Source organism: Protopterus annectens, chromosome 4.part0, assembly GCF_019279795.1.
Source record: "Protopterus annectens isolate FY-2018-M chromosome 4.part0, PAN1.0, whole genome shotgun sequence".
NCBI lineage: Eukaryota > Metazoa > Chordata > Ceratodontiformes > Protopteridae > Protopterus > Protopterus annectens.
The window spans coordinates 1,876,498,305-1,876,523,654 of NC_056733.1; the positions used below are offsets into that span (position 1 = coordinate 1,876,498,305).

At 44.8% G+C, this 25,350-nt stretch overlaps 1 protein-coding gene across 3 annotated transcripts in view; it reads right to left on the reverse strand.

Moving 5' to 3' along the window:
• Positions 1-25,350, reverse strand: part of GEMIN5 (gem nuclear organelle associated protein 5) — a 1,677,795-nt gene that overhangs the window by 1,100,701 nt on the left and 551,744 nt on the right. For all 3 annotated transcript variants that reach the window (XM_044069545.1, XM_044069544.1, XM_044069546.1), the window contains one exon: positions 22,935-23,063. In XM_044069545.1, coding sequence (XP_043925480.1) covers positions 22,935-23,063 — 129 coding nt within the window. The remainder of the gene's footprint in view (positions 1-22,934; positions 23,064-25,350) is intronic.

Sequence of the window (25,350 nt, forward strand, 5' to 3'; positions counted from 1 at the left end):
CAGTATCCGTTCCACTTTGTTCTGTGGATTAGAAAAGAAGGTTGGCAAATGGACTGATAAAGAGCCACACTGGATACTACCTTGGGCATGAAGGAGGGATTGGCCCCGAGGGACACCCTGTCTGCATGAAAGATGATGAAAGGCTCCACTGCCATAAGGGCCTGTAATTCAGACACCCTTTTTGCTAAAGTGATGGCTAAAAGGAAGGCTGTCTTCCAAGAAAGGAATTTCAACTCTGCATTTGCAGTTGGTTCAAAAGGAGGTACAGTAAGTTTTTCCAATATGTGTGGTTTTAAGTTTTTGGTCCCTCTGAGGAACTGCTTGAGCAGTGGATGAGAGAAGAGGGGTGGTTCTGTGTTGTAAGGAGCTGAAATGGCCGAGGCATGAATTTTGATTGAGGAAAAAGAAAGGTCCTTGTGAAGCATCGCAGTTAGGTATTGAAGAATTTGAGGTAAATTTGGTGCTGCTGTGCTCATCCCCAGAGTTTGGTTCCAGGAACAAAATCTTTTCCATTTTTCAGCATAAGATTTTCTAGTACTAGACCTCCTTGCCTCCAGAATGACATCCAACACTTGTTTACTGAGGGATGGTAACGGAGAGATCAGGTAATTAGCCAGGCTGCCAGGTTCAGGATTTGAAGCTGAGGATGCAGAATCTGGCCCTTCTGCTGGGACAGCAGGGTAGGGGTCTGAGGTAGGTGCCATGGCACCAGCATTGACACTGTGCAAGATGGGGTACCAGTGTTGGTGTGGCCAATCTGGTGCAATCAGTATCGTCCTTGGTTTGATCCTGTTTGATCTTTAGTAGTACCTTCAAGAGGAGAGGCAGAGGAGGAAAGGCAAAGACTGATAGATTTTTCCAGGTGAAGGACACGGCATCCACTTTCTAAGCTTGTTTGTGGGGTGTCCTTGTGCAGACTTTGTCCAACTGGTAGTTCTGGGGGGAGGCAAACAGGTCTATCTCTGGGCTCCCCATTTGTTTATCAACATGCTGAATGTCTTTGGTTCCAGTTTCCACTCGTGTGGGTCCATGAGATTTCTGCTTAGATTGTCTGCCAATGTATTTAACTTTCCTGGCAGGAATTGAGCCTGTAGGTGCATTTGGTAGCTCAAGGCTGTGTGCCACAGAGTCATGGCTAGTCTGCAGAAAGGGTACGAGTGGGTTCCCCCCCTGCTTGTTTATGTACCACATTACAGTGGTGTTGTCTTACCATCAACTGTCCTGGAAGAATGTGGTCCTTGAAGGCTGTCAGAGCATTCTGTACAGCTAACATTTCTTTTTGACTGATATGCAGGTGCACTTGACTTGGGTTCCATTTGCCCTGAATGCACCTCCATGCCAAGTGAGCCCCCCATGCATAGTCTGGTATGTCTGTTAGGGTTTGGGCGACAGGGGGTAGAGTGAATGGCAGTCCCTTGTTTTGGTGGCAGGCCTCTGCTCACCAAAGGAACTCCAACTGTAGGCAAGGTAAGACAGGAATCATTGCTTCTAGATCCTGAGAATGTTGACACCATAGGCTTTTTAGATACCATTGTAGTTTCCTCATATGCAGTCATGCATATGGAATTAGGAGAATGCAGGAGGCCATGAACCCCAAGGCTTGCAGTATTTGTCTTGCAGATAGCAGGGTCCTTGTGGCCATTAGTTTGAAGTAAGCTGTCAAATGAACTTGTTCCTCTGGCGTGAGGAAAGCCATCTGGGAAGTTGTGTTCAAGCTTGCTCCCAGGAATACAATTTGTTGGCAGGGTACCAGATGTGATTTATTTTCATTTATGGTGTACCCCAGAGAAGTTAGCACTTTTTGTACAAATGCCAGATGATTCAATTGTATGCCCTGGCTTTCTGCCTGAATTAGACAATCGTCCAGGTATGGGTATATTTGAATATTTCTTTACCTGCAAAATGCAATTTCTGGAGCTAGGCACTTTCTGAATACCCTGGGCGCAATAGATAAGCCAAAGGGCAGTGCAGAGAACTGATAGTGCATGAAGCCTGCTTTGAAGCGTAGGCATCTTCTGCAAGATTCTCTGATTGAGATGTGCAGGTAGGCTTCCTTTAAATCCAGTCTTGCCAACCAGGCATCCTTGCCTAGCATAGGAAGCAGCTGGTGAAGAGTTAGCATCTTGAATTTTGGGATCACCAAAAAAGTATTTAGGAGAGAGAGATCCAGGAAAAAAGTCTTGAGTAGAAACCTTGTCCGCTTTCTTCTTCTGGGACAGTTTGAATAGCCTTTATACTTGAGAGAGAGAACTTGCTTTTGATCCTCTGCCCACTGATTTACAGGTAGATCTGGCCAGCCGTTTGGGGTTGGTAAAGTGTGGAAGTGGAACCTGTATCCTTGGGAAACTATATTTAAACCCATTTGTCCTGGGTAATGAGTTCCCAGTTTTTTGCCTGCAGAGCAATCTTTCCCCCTAAAGGAGCTGTCAGTTGAGAAGGGCTTGGAAGTTTTAAAGTTAAGTCATTGAGACAGTTTACCATAAGGGGGGTCTTACTACTCCCTGCTTTGGAAGTGGGAGCCCCCCCACTGCTTAGTCCTCTGTGTACCTTGGGACTGAAGCCTGAGTGTTCTGCTGGTTCCGGGTTTGAACTGAGAATGCCTGGAAAAGGCAGGAAAGGACCAATTCTTAGAGGGCCAATGCCTACTAAATCTTGGAGGCTGCAGTTGCAGGAAATCGTTAACAGTTTGCATAGATTTAGCTTATTCCTCCATCTTAAGTACTTCTGCTTTGTTGCCAAACAGGCGGTCCTGGTTTAAAGGAGCTTCCAACAATTTAGCTTTAACATGATCTGGCAAAGATTGCTCCTTAAGCCAAGCATGCCTTCTAAGTACAGACCCAGTAACAACAGTCCTGCAAGATGCCTCTAGTGAAACAAAACCACATTGCAAAGTATGTTTTCCAACTTGTTCAGCAGAAAGCATTAAATCCTGTAAATCCTTATTTTCAGCACAGTCAGGAATCAATATCACTTTCTGTTTAAGCAATCCAATGATATGCTGCTGATACTTTAACATATGAAACTGGCAATTTAAGGCCCTAACATCCTAGGCTGCAGAAGTGTGTACCTTCTTACCCCATCTATCCAGTGCCCTGGAATCTCTATCAGAGGGGGTAGGAATTTTGGCAGTAGTAGCCTTTATGCCCTTGGGTCCCTGTGAAATGGTCTCAGGATCCGCAGTAGGATTTTTAGAGAGGAACTTGAGTCAGGAACCCTGTAATATCTATCTGGTTTTCTGGGAGCAGGAGGTAATGAGTCAGGGGCCAAGCTAGACTTAGAAAAGGCATCAACAATGTCCAGTACAGGGGGGATAGTTAAAGGCCTGTGTTGGGGCAGGAGTAAGAAATCCCTAAGCCTCTTTTTAGAATCACAGTAATCCTGGCTTTCCCAGCGAAAATGCTCCCTAAGAGTATGCAAGGTTTCACCAAAAGAGAAATCCTCTGGATGGGGAAGCAGAGGGAATAGAGTCCTCTGCCTCAGAATCCTCATAGGTAGATGAGAATAAATCCTGGTCATCAGAAGAAACCGGAATTTCAGAATCCTGATCAGAAGAATCATAACCAAATTCAGTCCTAGGTCTCTTAGAGGGGGAAGGGTTGGCTTCCCTTGATTAAAGTAATAAGGTCTCCAGCCATTCTTATTTATTTTTTAGGCATAGAGGCCTGACCATGTGGGTCTGGGCATCGGTTTTCTAGGCATGGATCAGGTTTTAGGCCTTGAAGAAGAAGATGGCGTCTGTTTAATATGCAAGTCAGTTGGCCTGAATACACCCTCAGAAGCTGGTGCCTGCACAGTAGCTCCGGACCCATCCAAGGTAGAGACATCCGCAGGTTCCACAGTTGAAGCATCTTGCGGCATACCGGACTCCGAATGGGTCTCAGTACAGGCCTACGAATCTGAAGTATCGGGTATCAGGGTCTGCGAAAGTGCCTCACTGAGTACCGGCAAACTAGCGACTAGCTTAGGAGAAGCATTGTTGGCAGCTTTGGACCTAGGCAGCCTGTCTCTGTCTTTATCTTTGCGTTTTTTCGGAATGTCTGTAGTCAAGTGGCTTACCAAAGCCATATCTGGATAATTGAACAGAGTACCAAAATATTTAGAAGCGTAAGTATACAGACGACGAATAGTTAATTGTTTAAATAAGGCACAAAACAGACAACGAGGTACGTTCGTGGTCAGGGCCTAGGCAAGAAATACAGTACGAATGAAAATTTTTATGAGGTATTTGCTTTCCACAAGAAATACAATTATTGCTTTTTACTGACATCGGTTTAGAGCAAGAAAAAGTTTCCCCAACGGGGTACTTCGCTTTAGTTAAAGTCTTCGGTTCTGAAACTCTAAAACGAAAATTTCAGGAGTCAGCCAACCGGCACTTGCGAACTGCTTCGGGCACCACACGGCAAGAAAGACAGATGTAATGGTGTCGGCTGCATGCTTTATACCCCTGACTACCTGACGTCATGGAAGATGAGACAGCAACCAACGAAGGACCCAAGACTTTGATAATCAGGCCGACTGAGGGCTACTGCAAGCAGATAACCCAAATGTGATGACTGCAACAGTGAAACACGAAGAACATCCAACAGAACCAAGAAGCTCTCCTCCAAAAAAGGAAGCCAATCTTTTGGTCCCCTGCCATTAATAAACTCTACAATAGAAGGAAGAAACTGTTGCAGAAAATGGTGAGGTCCCAAGACTGGAAAAACTCCCTTATTAGCCTCAACAAAAAGTTGAGACCACTCATAAAAACCTCTAAAGCCAGCTATGAAGGCAGAATTGCGGCAGATACTAAAAACAACCACAAAGCCTTCTATAATTATATCAAGAATCTTCATGGCAATACCCAGGTTTGCTCTTGGTTACTGCACAATGGTACCTCCTATACTGAGCCGACAGATTCAGTGCCACCTTTACGCCTATCTCCCCCCCTAAAGGACCAATCAGAATACCGGAGGAATGCCAGGCACCCAGCACTACTGCAGCACAGGTTAAAGCTTCACTGTCCAAGGCCAAGAATACAGCTTCCATGGGACCCGACTATATCCTTGGATGCATTCTAAATGAACTACAAAGTGAACTGACACCACACATCTGTGTGCCCTGTTCAATCACAGCCTCACCTCAGGCTTTGTCCCTACCGAATGGTGCACTGCTACAATCATCCCTCTGCATAAAGGGGGAGCGACTACAGACCCTGGGAATTATTGCCCCATTAGCCTGACGAGTCTGATATGTAAGGCTATGGAGCGCATCATGGACCTAATTAACAAGGATACAGGGAATCTCCAAACTCTAGATCCCACTCAATTTGATTTTGTGAAAGGTAGATCATGCCTGCTCAACCTGGTTAACTTCTTTGAGTCAGGTCACCAGAGCTGTGGATGAAGGCAAGGCAGTTCATACAGCCTACCTCGCTCTGGCCAAGGCCTCTGATACAATTCCCTACTCAAGAATTATTGATAAACTCACCAAACTAGGCATCAACCCCTATAATCACTAGGTAGGTTGCAAACTGGCTCACAGATGGAACCCACAGTGTGGTAGCAGACTTCAAGTCAGACTGCTGATCAGTCACGAGTGGAGTCCCCACAGGGTTCGGTCCTGGTGTCTTCTCCTGTTTGCCATCTACTTCTCAGAAGTCCAGGCCAACACGGAGGGACTCTGGCTGACCAAGTTCACAGACTACTGCAAGCTGGGAGCCATTATTAACTCCCCAAGTGATTTAGACATCCTACAGAAAGGCCTCACTGAGTACAGTGGCTGGTGTCGAAACCATGGCCTTAAGCTTAATGCCAAAAAAATGCGTTGTCATCCCCTTTGGGAAAAACTCAGTTACCACTAATTACCACATTAATGGGTGCCCACTGAACATTCAAGGCATTATAAGAGATCTGGGGACACAGGTTGACGGCAACCTCTCCTTTGACCACCACATTGCCACTGTGGTCAGAAAAGTTCTCATTACCAAGGGTTTTGCATCCAGGAAGAAAGAGGTCACCATCTCTATTCTACTCTTCCCTCATTAGGCCAATCATAGTGTATACTGCCTCATTTGGTATGTACCTCACTAGACACATGCAACAGCTGGAAAAGCCACAAAAGTACCTCACAAAGAGGATCCTAGGCCTTAAACATTTGTCCTACATGGAAAGACTCAAAAAACTCCAGCTATTCTCTATCTCATATTGTCTACTAAAAGGCAATCTCTGCTTGACTTACAAACCCATGTCTGACCCAGCTCTGTTAGAAATGCTACATCTAAAGACATCTCAATCCCTCCACACCACATGCTCCAGAGACCTCAACCTCATTACCACAATCAACAGAACATGTTGGAGGGACAGGTTCATAACCCAGAGACTGCTCATGTCCTGGAATAGACGTCCCATACATGTCAACCAGACCACTTCACTGGCCCTCCAAGAGAAATGTTGATGAGAGGATGGGAAATAGAAAGTTCACCCCAGGGATTACTCCGGTGTCTCTACTTGATAGAGGCACTGGGAACTAATGGGCACTTCCATGGGCTAGGCTTGTAAAGGCTCCAGGGCCATTAGCCTAGTACGTACCTATGAACAAAGTACTCCAAAATCCACAACTAGCAAATCCAAGTGCAGCAGATATCCAACATGCAAACACACATGTCAAACTGTAGAACCGCTGTTGTTGTGTCTTTCGGCTTTTCCCGGTTAGGGCTCGCCACAGCGGAACTCCGGTCCGCTAATGATTGGCAGTTGATTTTTACATGCTGAGTTACCAGCCCTGATGCACAACCTTCAACGAAGGTACGCCCATTCACGCATGTCTCCACGCAGAAAACGCTCTAGCTGAGAATCGAACCGGACAGCGTCTTACTGTGAGGCGACAACGCTACCGCAGCACCACCACCACGAAGATCGAACTGTACTTTGTTTAAAACGCAAAGCTTTCAGGACCACCAAATCCCTTCTTCAATGTATAAAAGACATTGAACTGACTTCACATAAATAGCAGGTAAAGCAAGTCACATGTTAACCCCCCCCCCCCCCCAATCAACAGTCACAAAAACACAATTAAACATACTTATAAAAGTATAACACATCTATATCTTATTTTAAATTCATTTGTCTTATTTTTACAACAGGCTTTAACATAACCATTTCATTTAAGCATGGAAATACAATTGTTACGTTAAAACCTGTCTTAAAAATAAGACAAATGAATTTAAAATAAGATATAGGTGTGAAGTATGTTTAACTGTGTTTAATTATCTGTGACTGTTGACTGGGGGGGGGGGGTTAACATGTGACTTGCTTTACCTGCTATTGTTGTGAAGTCAATTCAATGTCTTTTATACACTGAAGAAGGGATTTGGTGGTCCTGAAAGCTTTGTGCTTTAAATAAAGTAGTGGTTCTACAGTTCGGCGTGTTTTTTTGCAGACTTTAAAGATTCCCTGCAGACTGCTCTGTCGGAGATGCTGGGTGAGCAAGTTGGAGTGACTAGGGAAATTATTTTTTTGAGCTATGATACAAACTTGGAATTGCCTAGACATAGTTAGGCCTTGCAGAATCTAATTATGATGGCTGCCATAAAAGCAATAACTAAATCAAAATTCTAAACCAACTTTACTGGAAGTAGTGAAGATAGTAACATAGTTAAAACAACTGGAAGTGGGATCTGTAGAAAAGGGTAGGACCAAATTACACAGGAAAAAGTGGGAGATGTGGAATCAATACATGCAGAGGAGGAATGAGGTTTAAAGAAGGCAGTATTTGAATGAGCTGTGTAATGGTTAACTAACAATGACTGGATATGTTAAAAATAATATATAATGTTTGCATCTACAGTTGTGTGACATGGTTTGGAATGTATAATGTTTGCAACCAAGATTGTGTCATTATGGTTTATTGTCATTTACACAAATGTAATATGGCTTATGTCATACATGATTTAATAAAGATGTTTCTTGTTTAGAAAACAAAAATGTAAAATCCTCTAAGGGTAACTGAGAAAAATTTAGCAACCACAACCAAAAGGTAGGACCCAAGAATGTGCCTTACTAGTGACTAACAGTATCACACACACAGTGATCCTGAAGAGATAGCAAACCTGCTAGTGGACAGATTTAGCAAAAATTTCACTCCCTTATCCCCTCCAAACTTATCACAAACCTTGTCCCCAGCATCCTCCCCACACTGCATATCCAAAGAGCAGGTTATTAAAGCTTTGTCTAAGGCAAAATAACACAGCCTATGGGACCAGATGGCATATCCCAGGCTGTTTTCTAAACAAACATGAAAAAAGTTATGTACTCACCATAACGTTCCATCTGAGTAGTTATAATTAATTTTTTTGCAACCTGTGGGTATTCGGATCCATATTGGATCTGAGCCGGCAACTTTTTTTCTAGCATCTGCTCCAAGCTCCTCCCCTTCCCATAATGCACTACCATCTCCTACCTTCCCTCAGATCGAGTTTGCGGCAACTAAATACATTAGCAACTCAGCCCAATGAACCAAACCTCTATATGGACATGACAAGGTCCAGGGGACGGAGGGAGGGAAGGTTGGAGAAAAATGAAGTATAACTACTCAGATGGAACGTTATGGTAAGTACATAACTTCTTTATCTGAAGTAGTTAACTTCATTTTCTCTGCAACCTGTGAGAAAGAGTCCGCAGCTACTCCAATCCTGGGAGGCACTTACGGAAGGATATTCCTGAGCACAGCAGAGCCAAAGGATGCTCTACCTCTAAAAATCAGGTCTAACTTATAATGGGACATGAAGGTATGTGAATTGGCCCAGGTTGCTGCTGCACAAATGTCGTCCAAAGGAACCCAAGACCAAAAGGCAGCAGAAGTCGCCATGGATCTGGTAGAGTGAGCTTTAGCAATACCAAGAGAAGATAAACCTTTTGCTTTGTAGACATGCGAAATGCAAAGTGTGATCCATCTAGCCAAAGAATCCTTAGAAATAGCTTTTCCCAAAAAGGATTTGAAAAAGGAAACGAACTGGTCAGACTTGCGGAATGATTTTGGCCTATGAAGATAGAAGCGAAGTTGTCTATAAACATCTAACAAATGAAGTTTGTATTCACCCTTGTTTTGGAAATTAGGAAAGAAAACAGGCAGATTAATGGACTGGTTTATGTTTGCTTCAGATGCCACTTTAGGCAAGAAAGAAGGATTAGTACTGAGAGAGACCCTATCCTTATGGAAGACCAAATAAGGAGGCACGGCAGACAGAGCTTGAAGCTCAGAAACCCTCCTAGCTGATGTAATGGCGACTAGGAAAGCTGTCTTCCAGGATAAAAATTTTAAATCCACCGATGCTGCAGGTTCGAATGGGGGAGCCACCAATGCCTACAAGACAAAGGGTAAGGTCCCAAGGGGGCACTGAATCCCTGACAGGAGGGTGCAAAAGAAAAGTGCCTTTACGAAAAGCCTTACACAGCCTAGAAGAGGCTAAGACTATGTTGCCTTCACCAACAGGAAAATTAGAAATGGCTGCCAATTGTACTTTCACTGTGGAGCAGCTAGCTCCTTGCTGAAAAATACCAGACAAGAAATCCAACACCGCTGGAACAGGGGCTGTAAAGGGATCTAGATTTCTCTGAGAGGCCCAAATGGAAAAAACGGTCCCATTTACTGTTATAAAGGTTCCTAGTGGAATCTTTAAGAGAAGCCACCAGTATGGATTTTACAGGGAATGAAAGACCGGGAGTCCTGGCAATCAACGGAACTGGAGCAACCAAGCTGTCAGCTTGAGGCTGCCCAGGTCGGGTGGGCGAACACCCGAAGGATGGGAGATTAGATCCAGGCAGGGATCCAGAACCCATGGAGGAGCTAAGAGATGAGACCAAAGGAATGGGAACCAAACCTAGTGAGGCCAGAACAGGACAATGAGGATAACTTTGCACCGCAGTTGGCAAACTTTCTGAAGAAACTTCGGAATGAGTGGCAATGGTGGGTAAGCATATAGAAGCCCGAGGGGCCAAGCATGGACTAGAGCGTCTCTGGGGGCATCCCCTGGTGAGGGAATCAGAGCAAAGAACTCACTACACTTCGCGTTGGAAGGAGATGTGAAGAGATCACAGCAAGGCTGACCCCATGCAAGGAATATCTCCTCTGCTACTGACTGTTTCAGAGACCACTCATACGGCATCAGAATAGCTCGACTCAATCTGTCCTCTAAGATGTTGGAGCGCCCCGGGATGTGCGTTGCTATCAGAAACAGACAGGTGGAAATCACCCACTCCCACACTCTCATGGCCTTGCGACTCAGGGGGTAGGATCTGGTTCCCCCTGCTTGTTGATATACCAGACAACTGACATGTTGTCTGACTGAATTGCAATCAATCAGAGAGGGAGGACAGTGTGGAAGGCTTCCAACGCTAAAAGCACTGCCCTCATCTCTAGAACATTTATATGCAACTTGGTCTCTGTCTGGGACCATGTGCCTTGGACTGTTCTTCCCGTACAGTGTCCCCCCCACCTGAGTTGGGAGGCTTCCATGGTCACTGTGGCTAGGACTGGAGATGACTCAAAGGGGCGTCCTAAAACCTCTGGTGAACCACCAAAGAAGGGACGTCCTACAGACGTAATTGACCCTGATCGGAAATTCCATGGGTGGGTCTAGCCAAGACCACCGAACAGCCAGAGTCCATTGAAGAATCCGCATATAAAGGTGCGCACAAGGGAGAATCGATGTAGACGCAGCCATGGAGCCCAGTACCCAGAGAACCTCGCTCACCTTTGAAGACTTGAAGTTCGCTATTTGAGCTATGTGGCACCTGAGGTGTAAGATCATAGGTTCATACTAGGCTATCTGCCCTGGGGCATTTATAAGCCTAGCCCGATTGTGTTTGGCTTACGCTATCCCTTGATTTGAGTATACTGTGCCCTTTTTAAAGTTTAGTATACTGTGCCCTTTTTAAAGTTTAGTTTACTGTGCCTCTGTCTAATAGTGACACGGAAGTAATCCCCGGGACAAACCTACGATCCCCCATCCACTCATCAAGATTCTTCTTGGAGAGTCAGTGAGGTGCTCTGCCTAAGATGAATTGGAATTCTATTCTGGAGCGAAGGGAGCCTCTGGGTTATGAATCTGTCCCTCCAGCATGTTCTATTTATTTCTGTGCTGAGGTTCAAGTCCCTCGAGCGCGTGGCTCTAAGGGATTTAGATTTACTGAGGTGGAGCATGTCCATTAATACTGGGTTGGACATAGCTTTATATGTCAGGCATAGATCGCCTCAAAGTAGGCTGTATGCAACTGAGTAGAGCTGGAGTTTTTTTAACCGAGCACCATATGGCATCTGTTTGAGTCCCTTGATCCTCCTGGTGAGCTAATTTTGTGGTCTTTCTAATTGCTGCAGGTGTCGGGTAAGGTACATCCCAAAGGGGGCATTGTATTCTATGATGGGCCTGATGAGGGATGAATAAAGGGGCATGATTACCTCTCTTGATCTAGATGTGAATCCTTTCATGATGAGGTGGGCTATGTAGAAGGTCTTTCTAACCACTTTGGCAAAGGAGAGATTGCTATCAACTTGGGTCCCCAGATCCCTAATTACTTTCTCTGTACTTAATGGTTTACCACCTATGTGGTAATTTATGGGCACATTGTTTTTGTCAAAGGGTATGACTATACACTTTTTGGCATTTAGCTTTAGACCATGGCTCTGGCACCAGTTATCCGTCTCTGCGAGACCTTTTTGAAGGATGTTTGTGTCAGCTGGAGAGTTGATTATGGCGCCCAGTTTGCAGTCATCTGCGAACTTGGTGAGCCATAGTCCTCCCACGTTGGCCTGTACCTCAGAAAAGTAAATACTGAACAAGAGAGGTCCCAGGACAGAACCTTGTGGGATGCCACTTGTGACCTGTTTCGAGTCTGACATGGCTCCAGCAACTCTGACTCTGTCGGTTCTGTCTTTGAGCCAGTTTGCGACCCATCTTGTGACATAGGGGTTTATATTTAGGCTGGATAGCTTATCTATGATGCCCGAGTGGGGTATTGTGTCAAATGCCTTTGCGAGGTCCAGATAGGCTGTGTGGACTACCTTCCCTTCATCTATGGCCTTGGTGACCGTTTCAAAGAAGTTGACCAGGTTCAAAAGGCAGGATCTGCCCTTGACAAAGCCATATTGGGTAGGATCTAGTGTCTGTAGGTCCCCAATGTCTTTGTTTATGAGTTCCATGATGATCCTCTCCATAGCCTTGCATACTAGGCTAGTCAGGCTTATGGGGCGATAGTTTTCAGGGTCCGCAGAGGCGCCACCTTTGTGGAGTGGGACCACTGTTGCTGTACGCCATTCTTTGGGCACATATCCTGTAGTGAGGCTGAGATTGTACAGCAGTTTTACTTGAGGGATTAGTTCTTTTTGGAGTTCGTGTAGGACGCAACCCGGGACGCCATCTGGTCCCATGGAAGCAGTGTTTTTGCTTTGGAGAGGGCGGCCTTCACCTGAGCATCAGAGATGTTTGGGAGGCTGCACTCTGCTGGGATAGATACTTGCTCTTTGGGGAGGGGTGGAGAAGTTTGCACTGAACCTGTCTGCCAGGATATTGGCAATGTCTGTGGGTTCAGTGTATTTTTTGTCGTTTAGAATCAACTCAGAACAAGTCTGGGAGTTGCATTCCAGGTTCCTAACATAACTGAAAAAAGCCTTATGATTGTCTTTAGTGTCCTGTGCAATTTTTCTCTCGAAGTTGGCCTTGGAGGATTTTATGAGGGATCGTAATTTTTTGCTAGTACTGATCAGAGATGCCTTCCCTTTTAGGGATTTTGCTCTATCATATCGTAGCTTCCTCCTTCTGTTGTACAGTTTATTTATGGCTGGGGTCCACCAGACTGGAAGCCTGCCTTTGGATGATTGGGTCTTGCTTTCGTTTGGGATAGCATGATCCATGCATTCCTACAGATGTCCGTAGAATGCGTTTATATAGGATTCTGCAGTTTGGGCCGTAGTTTCCACTGGTCCTGGGGCCTTGAAGGATTCCACTTCAGTTTTGAGAAGTGTGAAGTTCGCTTTTGAGAAGTTTTTCACTGTGGTTTTCTGGGCTGGGGGTGGGGTCGGGATGTGGATATCCAGTGAAATTAATTTATGGTCTGAACTTACCAATTAGGGATATACTTCTAGTATGGAGCACAGAGTCCCCATGTTGGTAATGATCAGGTCTAGTATGTTTTCCCCTCTTGTGGGAGTGGTGACTAGTTGTTCCATAGCATTTGAGTTTATAAATTCCAGGAACCCTTGGGCTAAGGTGCTGGGGCTTGAGTAATGCTCCCAGTCTATGTTTGGGTAGCTGAAGTCACCCAATATAATGGTGTTTGGAAAGATCTTAGTGTTCTCCAATGTTTTCAGGAAAGCCGAGTGGGATTCCTGACTGAGAGGGTGGTCTGTAGGATGCTATAAACTGAAAAGCAGTCTTGCCATGGATGGTCTCCGATACTTCGTGCACTGCCACTAACCTGGAGGTATGGATATCCTTGATAAATATGGAAACTCCCCCTCCTTTTGTGGTTCGGTTCGGGTTTTGGGGCCGAAAAGTATGATATGAGGTATAACCTGGTAGCGCTGGGGTGCTCTCTGGAGCCTTGAACCAGGTTTCTGTCACTGCACAGATATCTATGTTCTCCATACTGAGGAGAGCTTTGAGTGCATGCATCTTGAGGTTAAGACTTCTGGCATTTAGCAGCATTACCCTTAGTTTCTTGTTTCTTGTGCTGTCTATGGAGGTGGGTTTGACTTTTGAGCCTTGCCTAAAAAGGCACTATGGGGGTGGCAAGAGCCTTTGCCAATATCCAAAAGTCCAGGGGTGACAGGTGCAAGCCGTCCCTAGCGAAGCAACGTGGCTTGTCGAGCATGTCATCCCAGGCTGACAGACACTGGATCCCCTTTGAATGACACCAAAATTTTAGCCAATTGTTAAAATCGATCATTTTGTCTTTATACTGTGGCATCATTCTAGGTGAGGGTAGGATGCTGCTCAAGGTCAGGGTCATACCGGCCTGGGCTACATGATCAGAGAGCTCCTCTATGTCTCTTCATGTAGTCGAGGGAGGTACGTCTCAGGTCATTCACGCCAGCATGTACAATGACAGAGTCATATTTGTATTTGCTTTGGAGTGACCCGAGTGCTTGCATTATGTGGCGGATCCTAGCGCCTGACAGGCAGCTCACTGTGACCTTCTGTTTATTCAGCCTGGTGAGCGGGACGTCAGTGTGTCTGACAATAGAGTCACCTATTACAAGGGTATCAGGTGTGTTATTCAGCCTTAAGGGCTGTGACTGCTTGGCACACTGACTTTGTGTGCTATGTGTTGTACTTATTTTGTTTTGGGATAGCGTTTGCTTGGAGGTCTGCTTTGGAGGTCTCTGTTGCTTAGGTAGATTTTTACTTAGAGCCTCCGAGTATGCTTTTGTGTTTTATGTGTATGGTTCACTGTTGTGGTGGGACTATGTGATACTGGAATTGTGTTGTGTGAGGTTACCTTCTCCTGACTGGTTACACCAGTTTTGAGATGAGAGAGCTCATGTCTGGAGTTAAAAATACTTTCATCTGCAGAGTGTCTAGTCATGCCCCAATGAAGTCTAAAGCTTGTACTGGCTGTAACTGGGATTTTTGAACATTGACTGTAATCCCCAATAGATCTGCCAACTGAATAAAGTAGTCTCGGGCCAGACAAAGCAGACGCTTGTTGGGTGCAGCGAAGAGCCAGTCGTCCAGGTAAGGAAATTGAATACCCTGAAGCCTCAGGTGAGCCGCTACAACTGCCATTACCTTGGCGAACACCCTGGGGGCTGTGGTGAGACCGAAGGGTAGGGCTCTGAACTGAAAGTGACTGGCTCCCAGCCGGAAGTGCAGAATCCTCCTGGAGCTTCTGTGGATTTTGATGTGGTAGTAAGCATGCTAGAGGTCTAACAAGCACATCTAGTCACACTCTTGGAGATAAGGTAGAATGGATTATAGGGTGACCATCCGGAACTTCTGTTTGGCAACAGACAGGTTCGAAGTTGACAGGTCTGAAATGGGCCTGAGGTCCCCCATCTTTTTTGGCACTAAAAAGAACCTTGAGTAAGCGCCTGATCCAGACTGGTCTGGGGGGACCTGTTTGATGGCTCGTTTGAGAAGCAGCCTTGAAACCTCTAGAGCTGCGGCCTCCTGTGAGCGGGTGGAACATCCAGGAGGTGTTTTGGAACATTATGCGTGGCAACAAATGGGATAGTGTAAACTCTGGATATAATCTGTAACACCCAGTGATCTGTTGTTATGGACTCTCATGCCGCTGGGTGTAAGGACAATCGCCCCCCGACTGCCTCCAGAGTAGGACATCCGGGCAATCCCTCAGGGCTGCAGAGCGGGTCTAGCAGAAAAAGGTTCCCTAGACCCAAAATTCCTGGGACCCCCTCTACCTCTGGGTCTGCGTCGATCCTGTCCCCCTCTACCTCTGGGGGTATAGTTGTCCTGAGAATCCCGGAAAAACTGAGATTTTCGGAACCACATCTTCTTTTGCCCTCTGATTCCTAGATTGAGGACCGCTGAGGGTTAGAGAAGCAGATCCTGATGGCAGACAAAGTCTTCCTGTCTTTTTCGCTCTGGACCAGTGTGTCATGTACGGTCTTCCCGAAAAGGGAAGAACTGTCGTAGGGAGCATTAATAAACAATGCCTTGAAAGGATCCGCTATATGACACAACCTGAGCCAGACATGACAGCTCATGGCTACGCCTGTCCTGGCCGCCCTAGCTGCCCCTTCTGTGGCATGGGAAAGGAGACACATAGATGTGTTCGATACGGACTTCAGAGTAGACATATTCACAGAGAACAGCCGTTTGTCCTGCGGCGATAAGGACTCTGGGGGCGACTCAGCGAATTCCAATACAAGGTCTCACTGAAGCCGGATTACATGTGCCAAATAGTTCAAAGCACGGATTGAAAAGGTCGCTGAGAAATAAACGCGCTTCCCAAACCTATCCACCAACCTGGACTCCTTGTCTGGAGGGTGGACTGAGGAACTCTCGTGCACTAGTTCCTTCTTGGTGGCTGCTGCGACCAACATAGCATCAACTGGGGCTCCTTTAGGCCAAAGTTGTCTGTCACTAGGAGATAAAATCTTGTTGAGGCGTTTGGGGATGGGCTCTACGGTGTCAGGTTCCTTCCATGCCCGCGTGGTGATAAGGTCCAACAAGGGGTCCACTGGTGGAGACACCCAGGAAGTAGATGGACCTGTGCCAAAGGCCTCCAGGAACACGGACTCATCCACAGAAGGTTTTGGGGCTGACCAACCTCCCCTCTGGCGGAGGATCTCCATGACGTCTCCGAAAGAGACGTAGTCGGGAGGTGACTTGGGGGAACCTTCTCCTTCCTCTAAGTCAGTGTCCGTAGTGAGGTACTCATGGGAGTCCAACTGCCTCCCTTTCCACTTGTGCTTACAGTGGGTATCTTCAGTGGGACTCTCTGGAGAGGACTCATGAGCTGCAGGGGGGTTCCTCAGGGGGAATAACCTAGGGCTCCTCTGGCACGGGCTGTCCTCGAGACAGGATGAAGGTAGTTGTCGCCAAATCCAGAGCAGTCTGGGTGGAATCTGAGGAGATGGGCTGGGATCTCAATCCCTCAGAGAGAACCCTCTCCACCACTTCGAAGGCCAAAGGAGAGCGTACCTCCTTGGCACCCAGCAAGGAGGAAGCCCTCCCCAGACCTGAGGCAGGGACCGGAGCCGAAGCAAGGGTAGCCAGAGGTCCAAGGAAACAGGTCAGATCTGAAAGAGGCTGAGCCGAAATATCCATTCCCTCGGGTCCGACTCCCTGTCTGTGGCTCTGAGAGTCACATGGCTCCGAACTTGTCAGATCCGAGGAGCTCAAAGTAACAGCCGGAGTCAAGGTTGGGGGAACTGTCAGTGCCGAGCTACCAACTCCAAAAAATTTCGGATCCAAGGATTCCGAAGCCGACGTACGGATCGGGGAAGGAGAAATCGGGCAGAAAAAAGGCATGGAGGTCACCCTCCGCAGGGAGAGGGACCTGGCAAGACTCCCATCTGTATTTGGGTCTGAACGAATCTCCGCATCATCTTGTCCATGTCTAAGTCTGATAAGTTCAGTAGATCACGAAGAAGCCACCGACTCGGATCTGGCTGGTCTGCGTTGTAAGGGCGAGGAAGGCCTCGGATCCGAAGGTTACAGCGACTCCAGTGAAAATCGAGGAGACCGGAGCCATGGAGAAACTGGCCTCGTGGACTTAGTAGGGGGACTAAGGAAGAGCTCCCTGTCCGGGGATCTCTTGCAAGGTCTATCCCTTTTCTTGTCCCTGTCCTCCTTGCACCTTTCTACGTCCCTGTCCGCTACACTCACTGTAGCCCTTTCCTTGTCTGACCCAGCACCAGAAGAAATGGGAGTTTGAGTCCCTGTTTGGGTGGGAGTAATGGGTACCAAGGCTGTGGCAGATTCCAGCATAGATGCAGGGAGAAGCCCTTTGGCTATCAATTTGGCCTTCCAATCCCTGAGGGCTCTAGGGTTGAACCCAGTGCAGATTGCACATTGAGTCAACAAATGGGAGACTCCCAAACAAATTACACACAGAGTGTGACCATCAGCCAGTGAGAGCTTATGGCCACACTCTGTGCATTTTTTAAACACTAATTTTGGCTGATCAGCCATGGTCCTGCACCAAACACCACTCCCTACAAAGATCACACACAAACACACATAGGGGAATGGCAGACCTAACAACTACTCTACAGAGTTATATAACAAAACTTTTTTTTTTTTTGAACTAACTGATGAACAAGTGATATACTAGTGGGGGAGGAAGGGAAGCAACACAGACACACTAAAGACAAAGAATTTTTAAAAATGTACCATCTCTGAGCTCAGAGCGAAGGAGACCACGATGCTCACTATGGCACGGCAAACAAGATCTGAGGGAAGGTAGGAGATGGTAGTGCATTATGGGTAGGGGAGGAGCTCGGAGCTTGGAGAAGATGCTAGAAAAAAAGTTGTCGGCTCGGATCCGATATGGATCCGAATACCCACAGGTTGCAGATAAAATGAAGTTAACTACTTCAGATCTAGCATCACCATTAAGTACCCTACTCAATCACAACCTAAACACAGGCTTTGTTCCTGCGGAATGGAGAACAGCAACAGTTACTCCCCTCCACAAAGGTGGCTTAGCAACAGGCCCAGGGGACTATAGACCCATAAAAGTCTAACCATCCTTCATCTGTAAAGCAATCAAACGTATCACAATGGATCTTAAAGACAATAGGTGTCCTCCAAACCCTGGATCTGACCCAATTCAGCTTAGTCAAGGGCAGATCCTTCCTGTTAAACCTGGTGGATTTCATCGAATATGTGACCAGGGCCATTGACGAGGGCAAATCTGTGCACACAGCATACCTTGACTTGGCAAGGGCCTTTGTCACAATCCCACACTCAGGCATTACCAATGCACTTGGCAAACTGAATGTAAACCCCTTTGTTGTAAAGATGGTTTGCCAACTGGCTCACAAAATATCCAAGTGGGTGACTCATCAACCAGCAGACCTGTCACAAGAATCACCGCTGGGCCTCCTACTGTTTTGGAATATACCTCTCAGAAGTTCGGCCAAAACTAAGTGGCTGTGGTTGACCACGTCTGCAGATGACTGCAAACTGAGTGCAATTATTGAATCCCCAAATTATGTCAGTATATTTTAGGAGGTTCTAATGCAGACCAACGAATGGTGTCTTATTCATGGTCTCAAACTGAATGCAAAGATATGCATCATCATTCCCTTTGGTAAAAACAATGTCCCTTCATACTATCAAATTAACACTATCACCCTAAGTACCTATGAAGTGGTAAGAGATCTGGGATAACAAGTAGACTGTGATCTTAACTTTGAGCACCATGTATCTACTGTGGTTAGGAAGGTTTTCTACAGTGCACACTTGATTAGCAAAGGCATCACCTCTAGAGCAAAGGAGGTTATACTCTCTCTATACTAGTCACTAATCAGGCCCATAATTGAGTATAAAGCTCTTTTCGGCATGTACAATACGAAGCACCTGCAGCAACTGGAGAGACCTCAGAGATTTCTTCCCAAGATGATCAAGGGACTCCAGCACATGCCTTATACAGACTGACTAAATTCCCTGTCACTAAACTCAGTATCATATAGACTTCTTAGCAGAGGCTTATGCCTGGCTTACAGAGCAATCTCCAACCCAAACCTAATGAATTTGCTGCACATCCGTAAATCAAATGGGAATAGAACTACCCATTCCGGGGACCTAAATCTGGCCAACTTGAACAGGATGTGCTGGAGGGACAGATTTGTCTCCCAGCGACTGCGGCATCTTTGGAATAGGCTGCCAATTCATGTGAAGCAGAGCACCTCAATGACACTGTTCAAAAGGAACCTGGATGACTGGATGGGGCAGCATAAATTCTTACCGGGGATAGTGCCCATAACCCTCCTGGACATGGGCAGTCATTATTAAATACAGTCTTGGGTACTGACTAGAGCTATCTGTGGTATTACATTAGGATGAAACAGGCTTGAAATTACCTCCGGGTCAATAGTCTAGTAACCTCCTATGATCCTATGGCTGTAAGACATTAGTCCACATTAAGTCTTATACTCCTAAGGCGTCTACAGTGATCTCCATAATTCCACAGTAAATGCTGGAACTGTCTCGACTCTTATGCAGGGATGACAGGAGCTCCTCTATCTCTGTTAATAGTGGTTTTCTCAATGGACTCCTTCTTATGGTCCTTTGCTTCTGTGACAGGTGGGCTGTCCTAGCTCCTGAAGCACTGATCATGTTTGTGGTCCATCATCTGGCCTTATTCTATTTTGGCCACTAACCGTGTTCATATCTATCGCATCTTGCCAGGCATGTTCACAAAAGGCCTAGGCAATGGAGGACCTGAAGCAGGATCTCATTCTTTGCAAAAAAAGAACTTGTACTTTTTACTTCCTACATTGTGGCATCACAATCTCAAACTGAAAAGAAACATGCCTGCAAGATGTGGGTACAGTCAAATCAGACAAACTTACACCATTACAAAATCAACAGGGCCGAGGTGGCAAGACCCATGTGCTAGTGACATATGCAAGACTGGCTACCCTTATGAAATTTGGGATCCTTAGGAATGAGTGATGTGTGTTATCCACATGGTGCAGTGATCATCAAGTACCATGGAAGATAACACAAGGTCCCCATACTGCTTGTATGTGGGACTGCTGCTATCAGTAGTTGCATGGTCCAACATTTGGGTGTCATACAGTCTTTGGAGGACTGCAACAATGTGCATAGGCAGATTCTTGCACACACAGTGTGTGAAACACAGACCTGAAAAGTATGCAAGTGCCACTGCTGATTGCCATTATTGCCAGTAAAATTTAACAGGACTAGGAGACATGTTGTACACAGGAAACCCTCTCATGCACCCATGTAGGGCTTTGGAGAATGTGTGTTTACATTCCTCTGATCAACGTGGTTGTACATCACGACAACCCATATGCTGCAATTGTAATCACAGTGCATGTAGATATCCCTGCATCTGTGAAGACCTTACCACCCTCAAACACCAGACCCCCACCCACCTTAACTACGCTGCGCAAAAAAAAGATTCCGGATGTTACTCAGCCATCGTGCCTGCTTGAACCCACTCTTTTTTTATATTAAAAATGAAAACGTGGTTGTGATATTCAGCTCATATCAAAGGAATCTCATCTATGATCATCATACCCAAGACTCATACTGAGCTTACCTTACTGTGAATCCTTACAGCATACACAGCAATGCTGTAATGCATTCTCAGCTATTTTGTGTGCGACTGTTTTGTATTTCTGACTAAAATATTTTCTTAAAAAAATCAGTATCAATTTTAGAGATAGTCATTTATATCAGATAAGCAAACAAGTCCCAAATGGTCAATAATATAAATACACATAGCTGTGAAAAATGGCTGTTAGCAAAGGGGCTAAAATATTTTTGCTGTAATTAATTCATCTACTTATGTCACTTGAGCTCTACCCGAAGTCTTAAAGCACGGACTATGTGATATCAAAGTTACCCCATGATAACAGACTCCTATCACAAAAGATGACATTAAGAAGGCAGTAAGAGAGTAGAAGTCTCAGAGTACATGCACAAAGAACCCAGCCAGATTGGTACAGACAAAACATTTTAATTTACAAATCTCCTTTTAGCAAAGCACAGTGGCAGGAATGAAACTTACCTGAAAAACAGCAATGTTTAAGCACATTGACTTGAGAATGTGCAGTGACACATGGGTCTTTAATAATGCCACTAATGCTGATCAGACAATCTATTAGATAAGGCCAGTGTTTTAGCGTGGTCATGTCCTAATCATACCATAAGTCAGAGATCTTGCACTCAAAGTCCCCAGGCCTCAAGCAGCTTTCAAGCTAGTACAAATGTGCAGGACGGAAGCTACTAAACTACATTCCCTACAAACACTGCCTAACTTTTGTTTTGCAGACTGCAGTTCTCAACTAAGCATACTAGTCCTCAAGTCAAGGTTTGACACTCCCTGTCATAAGTGGAAAATGGCTTATGTTCTGAAACATTTTGCTTCCAAGACACCCCCTCATGTTAATTCCAATGGTACCAGGTTATTATGGAAAAACAAGCAAATGTTCTTGAGCAGGAAGGAAGAGAATTATAAAGACAGATAAATTCAGAAGGAATCCTAATGGAAAAACCGAACACTAGCAGGCTAATATCAAATTACTATACTTTTCACAGCTGGTCCTTCAACACAAGGGGTTGTGCATCTGCTTCTATTATTTGGCTTACATTCAAGTTAATAGCTCTGGTGCATGAAAGTTAGCTTGAGGGGGACTGAGTGATGGCAATCAGTTCTCCTTCCTCAGGTGAATGGGGTGGCAAAGACTGACAGAAGGCGCCACCTAAAACTGGCTAGCCTTGGGCACTAGAACCCGATTTTATACCTAAACTGCAAACTATTTCAAAGGCTAGCACTCTGGTTACATCTACCAAAATATAGAACAGATCAAAAGTCTGATTAGTACCCTAACAAAAAATTGCAGTCCCCACAGCATGGCACTACTACTACTACTAAAGATGGGCATCATCTATTGGTCCCTCTAGTGAATGAAGGAATACAAATTCAGAATGACAAATGGGAATTCTGCATGGAGTTGGATTAAGGACCAATCGGAGCAAGTCTAGCTGGTTGTTCTCTGTACAACACAGATATATCTTTGAATGTTTCCACTTAAAGATGTGGCCATTAGTATATGTGTTTCATCTCTTGGCATATGCCCAAAGGCAATTCTGATAGTGAAGCCTCAAGTCAGTACAGTGTCTAGCAGTAAAAATGAAGGAAAAAAACATGGTTTCCAAAGCTTTCTACGAGGTCTCAGTAGCTCTAAGAATATCTCTGCAAACTGAGGAATGATGTGTTTTTCCCTGCAAAATCAAAGCAAGAAAGTTAAGACTTAGTAAATAGAATGTGGTCAAAGCCTAGACATTACAAGCAGTACTGACATGTACAAAATCAACAACACCTCTGTCAGCAATATACTACCAACTGCAGCTAACACAAGTACTTCTAATGCCACGTTGGACCTTCTCCTTGTGTATGGGATGAAGGAAGTGTGTGGCACATGCATTCTCTAGTCTAGTCACTACTAAAATTCGATACTTTCTGCATTCGGTTTTTGTCTAGTTACTCTCTAAATGCAAAACTGCAGACCGATTCTTAACATCTGACAGAATCAAATCACAGCATTGCCCTGGTTATGTTACTAGCCTTTACAAATCCTGGTACGCTAACTCTGTTAAAGTGGCTAATGGAAGCTGTTGGAAGAGGAGTAAGTTAGCTAGGTGATACATGAAGGAAGGATAAGGATGACATCAAGCAGCACAAGGAAACAATTTTAGCTGAGGATGTGGAAGTAGTAAAAGGTATTGTAACCTGGCTTCTCTCTCTTCTTTTCATCCACAGACTGCTCAATTCTGACTGCTGGGAGATGCTTTATGTGGCTCTTTGCCTTGCTAGAGGAAGCTGCCATTGGAGCATCTTGCTGTACTTCAGAGCCTTGATCTGTAACAGAAACTTCACATTAAATATAAGCTATTAATGTTTTAAAGCACAACTTTTCATTATGCTAGAATTATATACAATGAACAAGCTAGCTATTAAAGAAAGCTATAGACACTATGCATAACATTCAACTGGTAATAAATCTTGCATACAACACCTTCATCATCTTGATATGATTTATAGCTATATGCATCTGACAGTTTACATCTGAACTCTGAACAAGTTAACCACTAAATGTTTCCCCTTTCAATATGCTTGTCCTCAGTTTGTTTCTTGTCTTACAGGTTTGCTTCCATCATACTACCAAGATCTTTTGACTCATATAATTTACATGTTTTCATCTTACTTGATTCACTGGGCATGACTGCCTAACTTTGAAACTTATTGATCTCAGCATCATCTGGGTAAATCTACTTGCTTCAGGAAATACCAGTCATCTATTTGTGTTTGTTGTAGATGTTTGAGTTTAAGAGATCTTTGGAGCCCAGCTCATTGGGCATAGTTTACTGAAACTATTTACTTACTTTCTGGTTACAAGATCAGTCCCAGTAAGCATTGCATATCTTCACAAGAGACCAGTGATAGTATTCATAACAGGGAAAGTTGCATAGGACACCTGTGAAATCACCATTCTCTTTCATACTAGAGGGAGTTGGAGGGTTGCCTCGAATAGAAAAGATAATGTAAGTCAAGGGGAATGAGGACAAATTACCTACAGTTGAAATGAAGTTGCTGAAATTGATGATGTGCAGAATATGGATGCAGCATAAATCATGGAAACATCAGACTGTGCACTACACAAACTAAAATTAAGACTGATAAGTGAAAGAGGACCTAACAATGATGCTGTTTTGCTCTGGGAGAAGCATTCAAACCCTGTGTGCAAGAAACTCGGGCAGTAGAACTGGAGGGTCATAACCCGGTCGTGAATCCAAGCCAAGTGGAGGAACAAACTACAGAAGTGGAAGAAGGTGGTGTCATGGAATCTCTGTGGGCATTCCAGTTGTTGCACGAGTCTAGACAGATACATGTCAAAGGAGGCATTATATTCAATGATTGGCCCAATGAGGGCTGAATAAAGGGGGACAATGACATCCCTAGATATAAACACAATCCTTTTGTTTATAAACTGTGTAATATAGGAGAACTTTCTTACAACAGACACACATTGGTCAAGTCACTGTCCATATAAGTTCCAAAATCTCAAACAACTGGGTCAACTCTTGGAAGCAAACTGTCAGTGTGGTAGTCCCTTATGGTACAGGACCTGGCATTTAGTTTCAGTCCATGATTTTGGCACCATTTATTTATTTGGGACAAACATTCCTGCAGAATGTTTCTCCTAACCCCAAGAATGATCCATAACATTTTCAACAGATACGAATAGGAAAACACTGAGTATAGTCCAAAGATAAGTAGCCAGAAAGTGATGCTATGGCATTTGACCTGCAAGAAAAGACTGCATAATAGAAACATACTTCTCTGCAGACCAGGAAAGGTGAGAAGCAACAACAATGACTTTGCTGTCCTTGTTTCTATCTTCAGGACCTGTCCCCTAAATGCAATGTAATATGTTTAACACAAACAGTAATATGGTGGGCACTTAACTAGACTTAAATATACAGTAACTTCAAAAAACTAAACATATTAAACTAGTTATATGGGGGGAAAAGAAAACAAGTGTGGTGTGGATAAGGTAGAGGAAGCTTTCGCCACTCTCTCTCTCTGATCATAGTGCTGATTTGGACACCTTGCTAACTTGATCATAGTGCTGATTTGGACACCTTGCTAACAACTATTCAACAGTGATTAACTGAAGTGGGAACTAGAATGGACATGTCAAACTTTAAATTAGCTGACCATGGGGATAAAGCTCTCCAAGAATCTATGATTCAGTGGGATCCCAAGGACTTCGAGCGCAACAGTAGTTTATCTTTTATGGATGAAAAACTATCCACATGTTCTGGTTTCACACCAAACATCTTGTTGAAAAGGGTTCACAGAGTATTAACCCAATGTTCTTTGATCCCTTAGTCCCAGACCAATGTTAGATTTTCTTCATACACTGTATGAGGGAAAATTTTCTCACATATTTGGTCTTTGGGGAAAGTGTTGTTGACTGGCAATAACAGTATAGTATATTCTCTGACCAAAACTTCAACTGATACTAAGTGTCATATGTCCTTCCACACAGTAATTAAGCTAGTTAAAGAAAAAGGATTTAAGTTTTGCCTTTTGTACCTGGAAGCTCAGACTTAATCTGGTCATGTTACAATGTCACCACTAA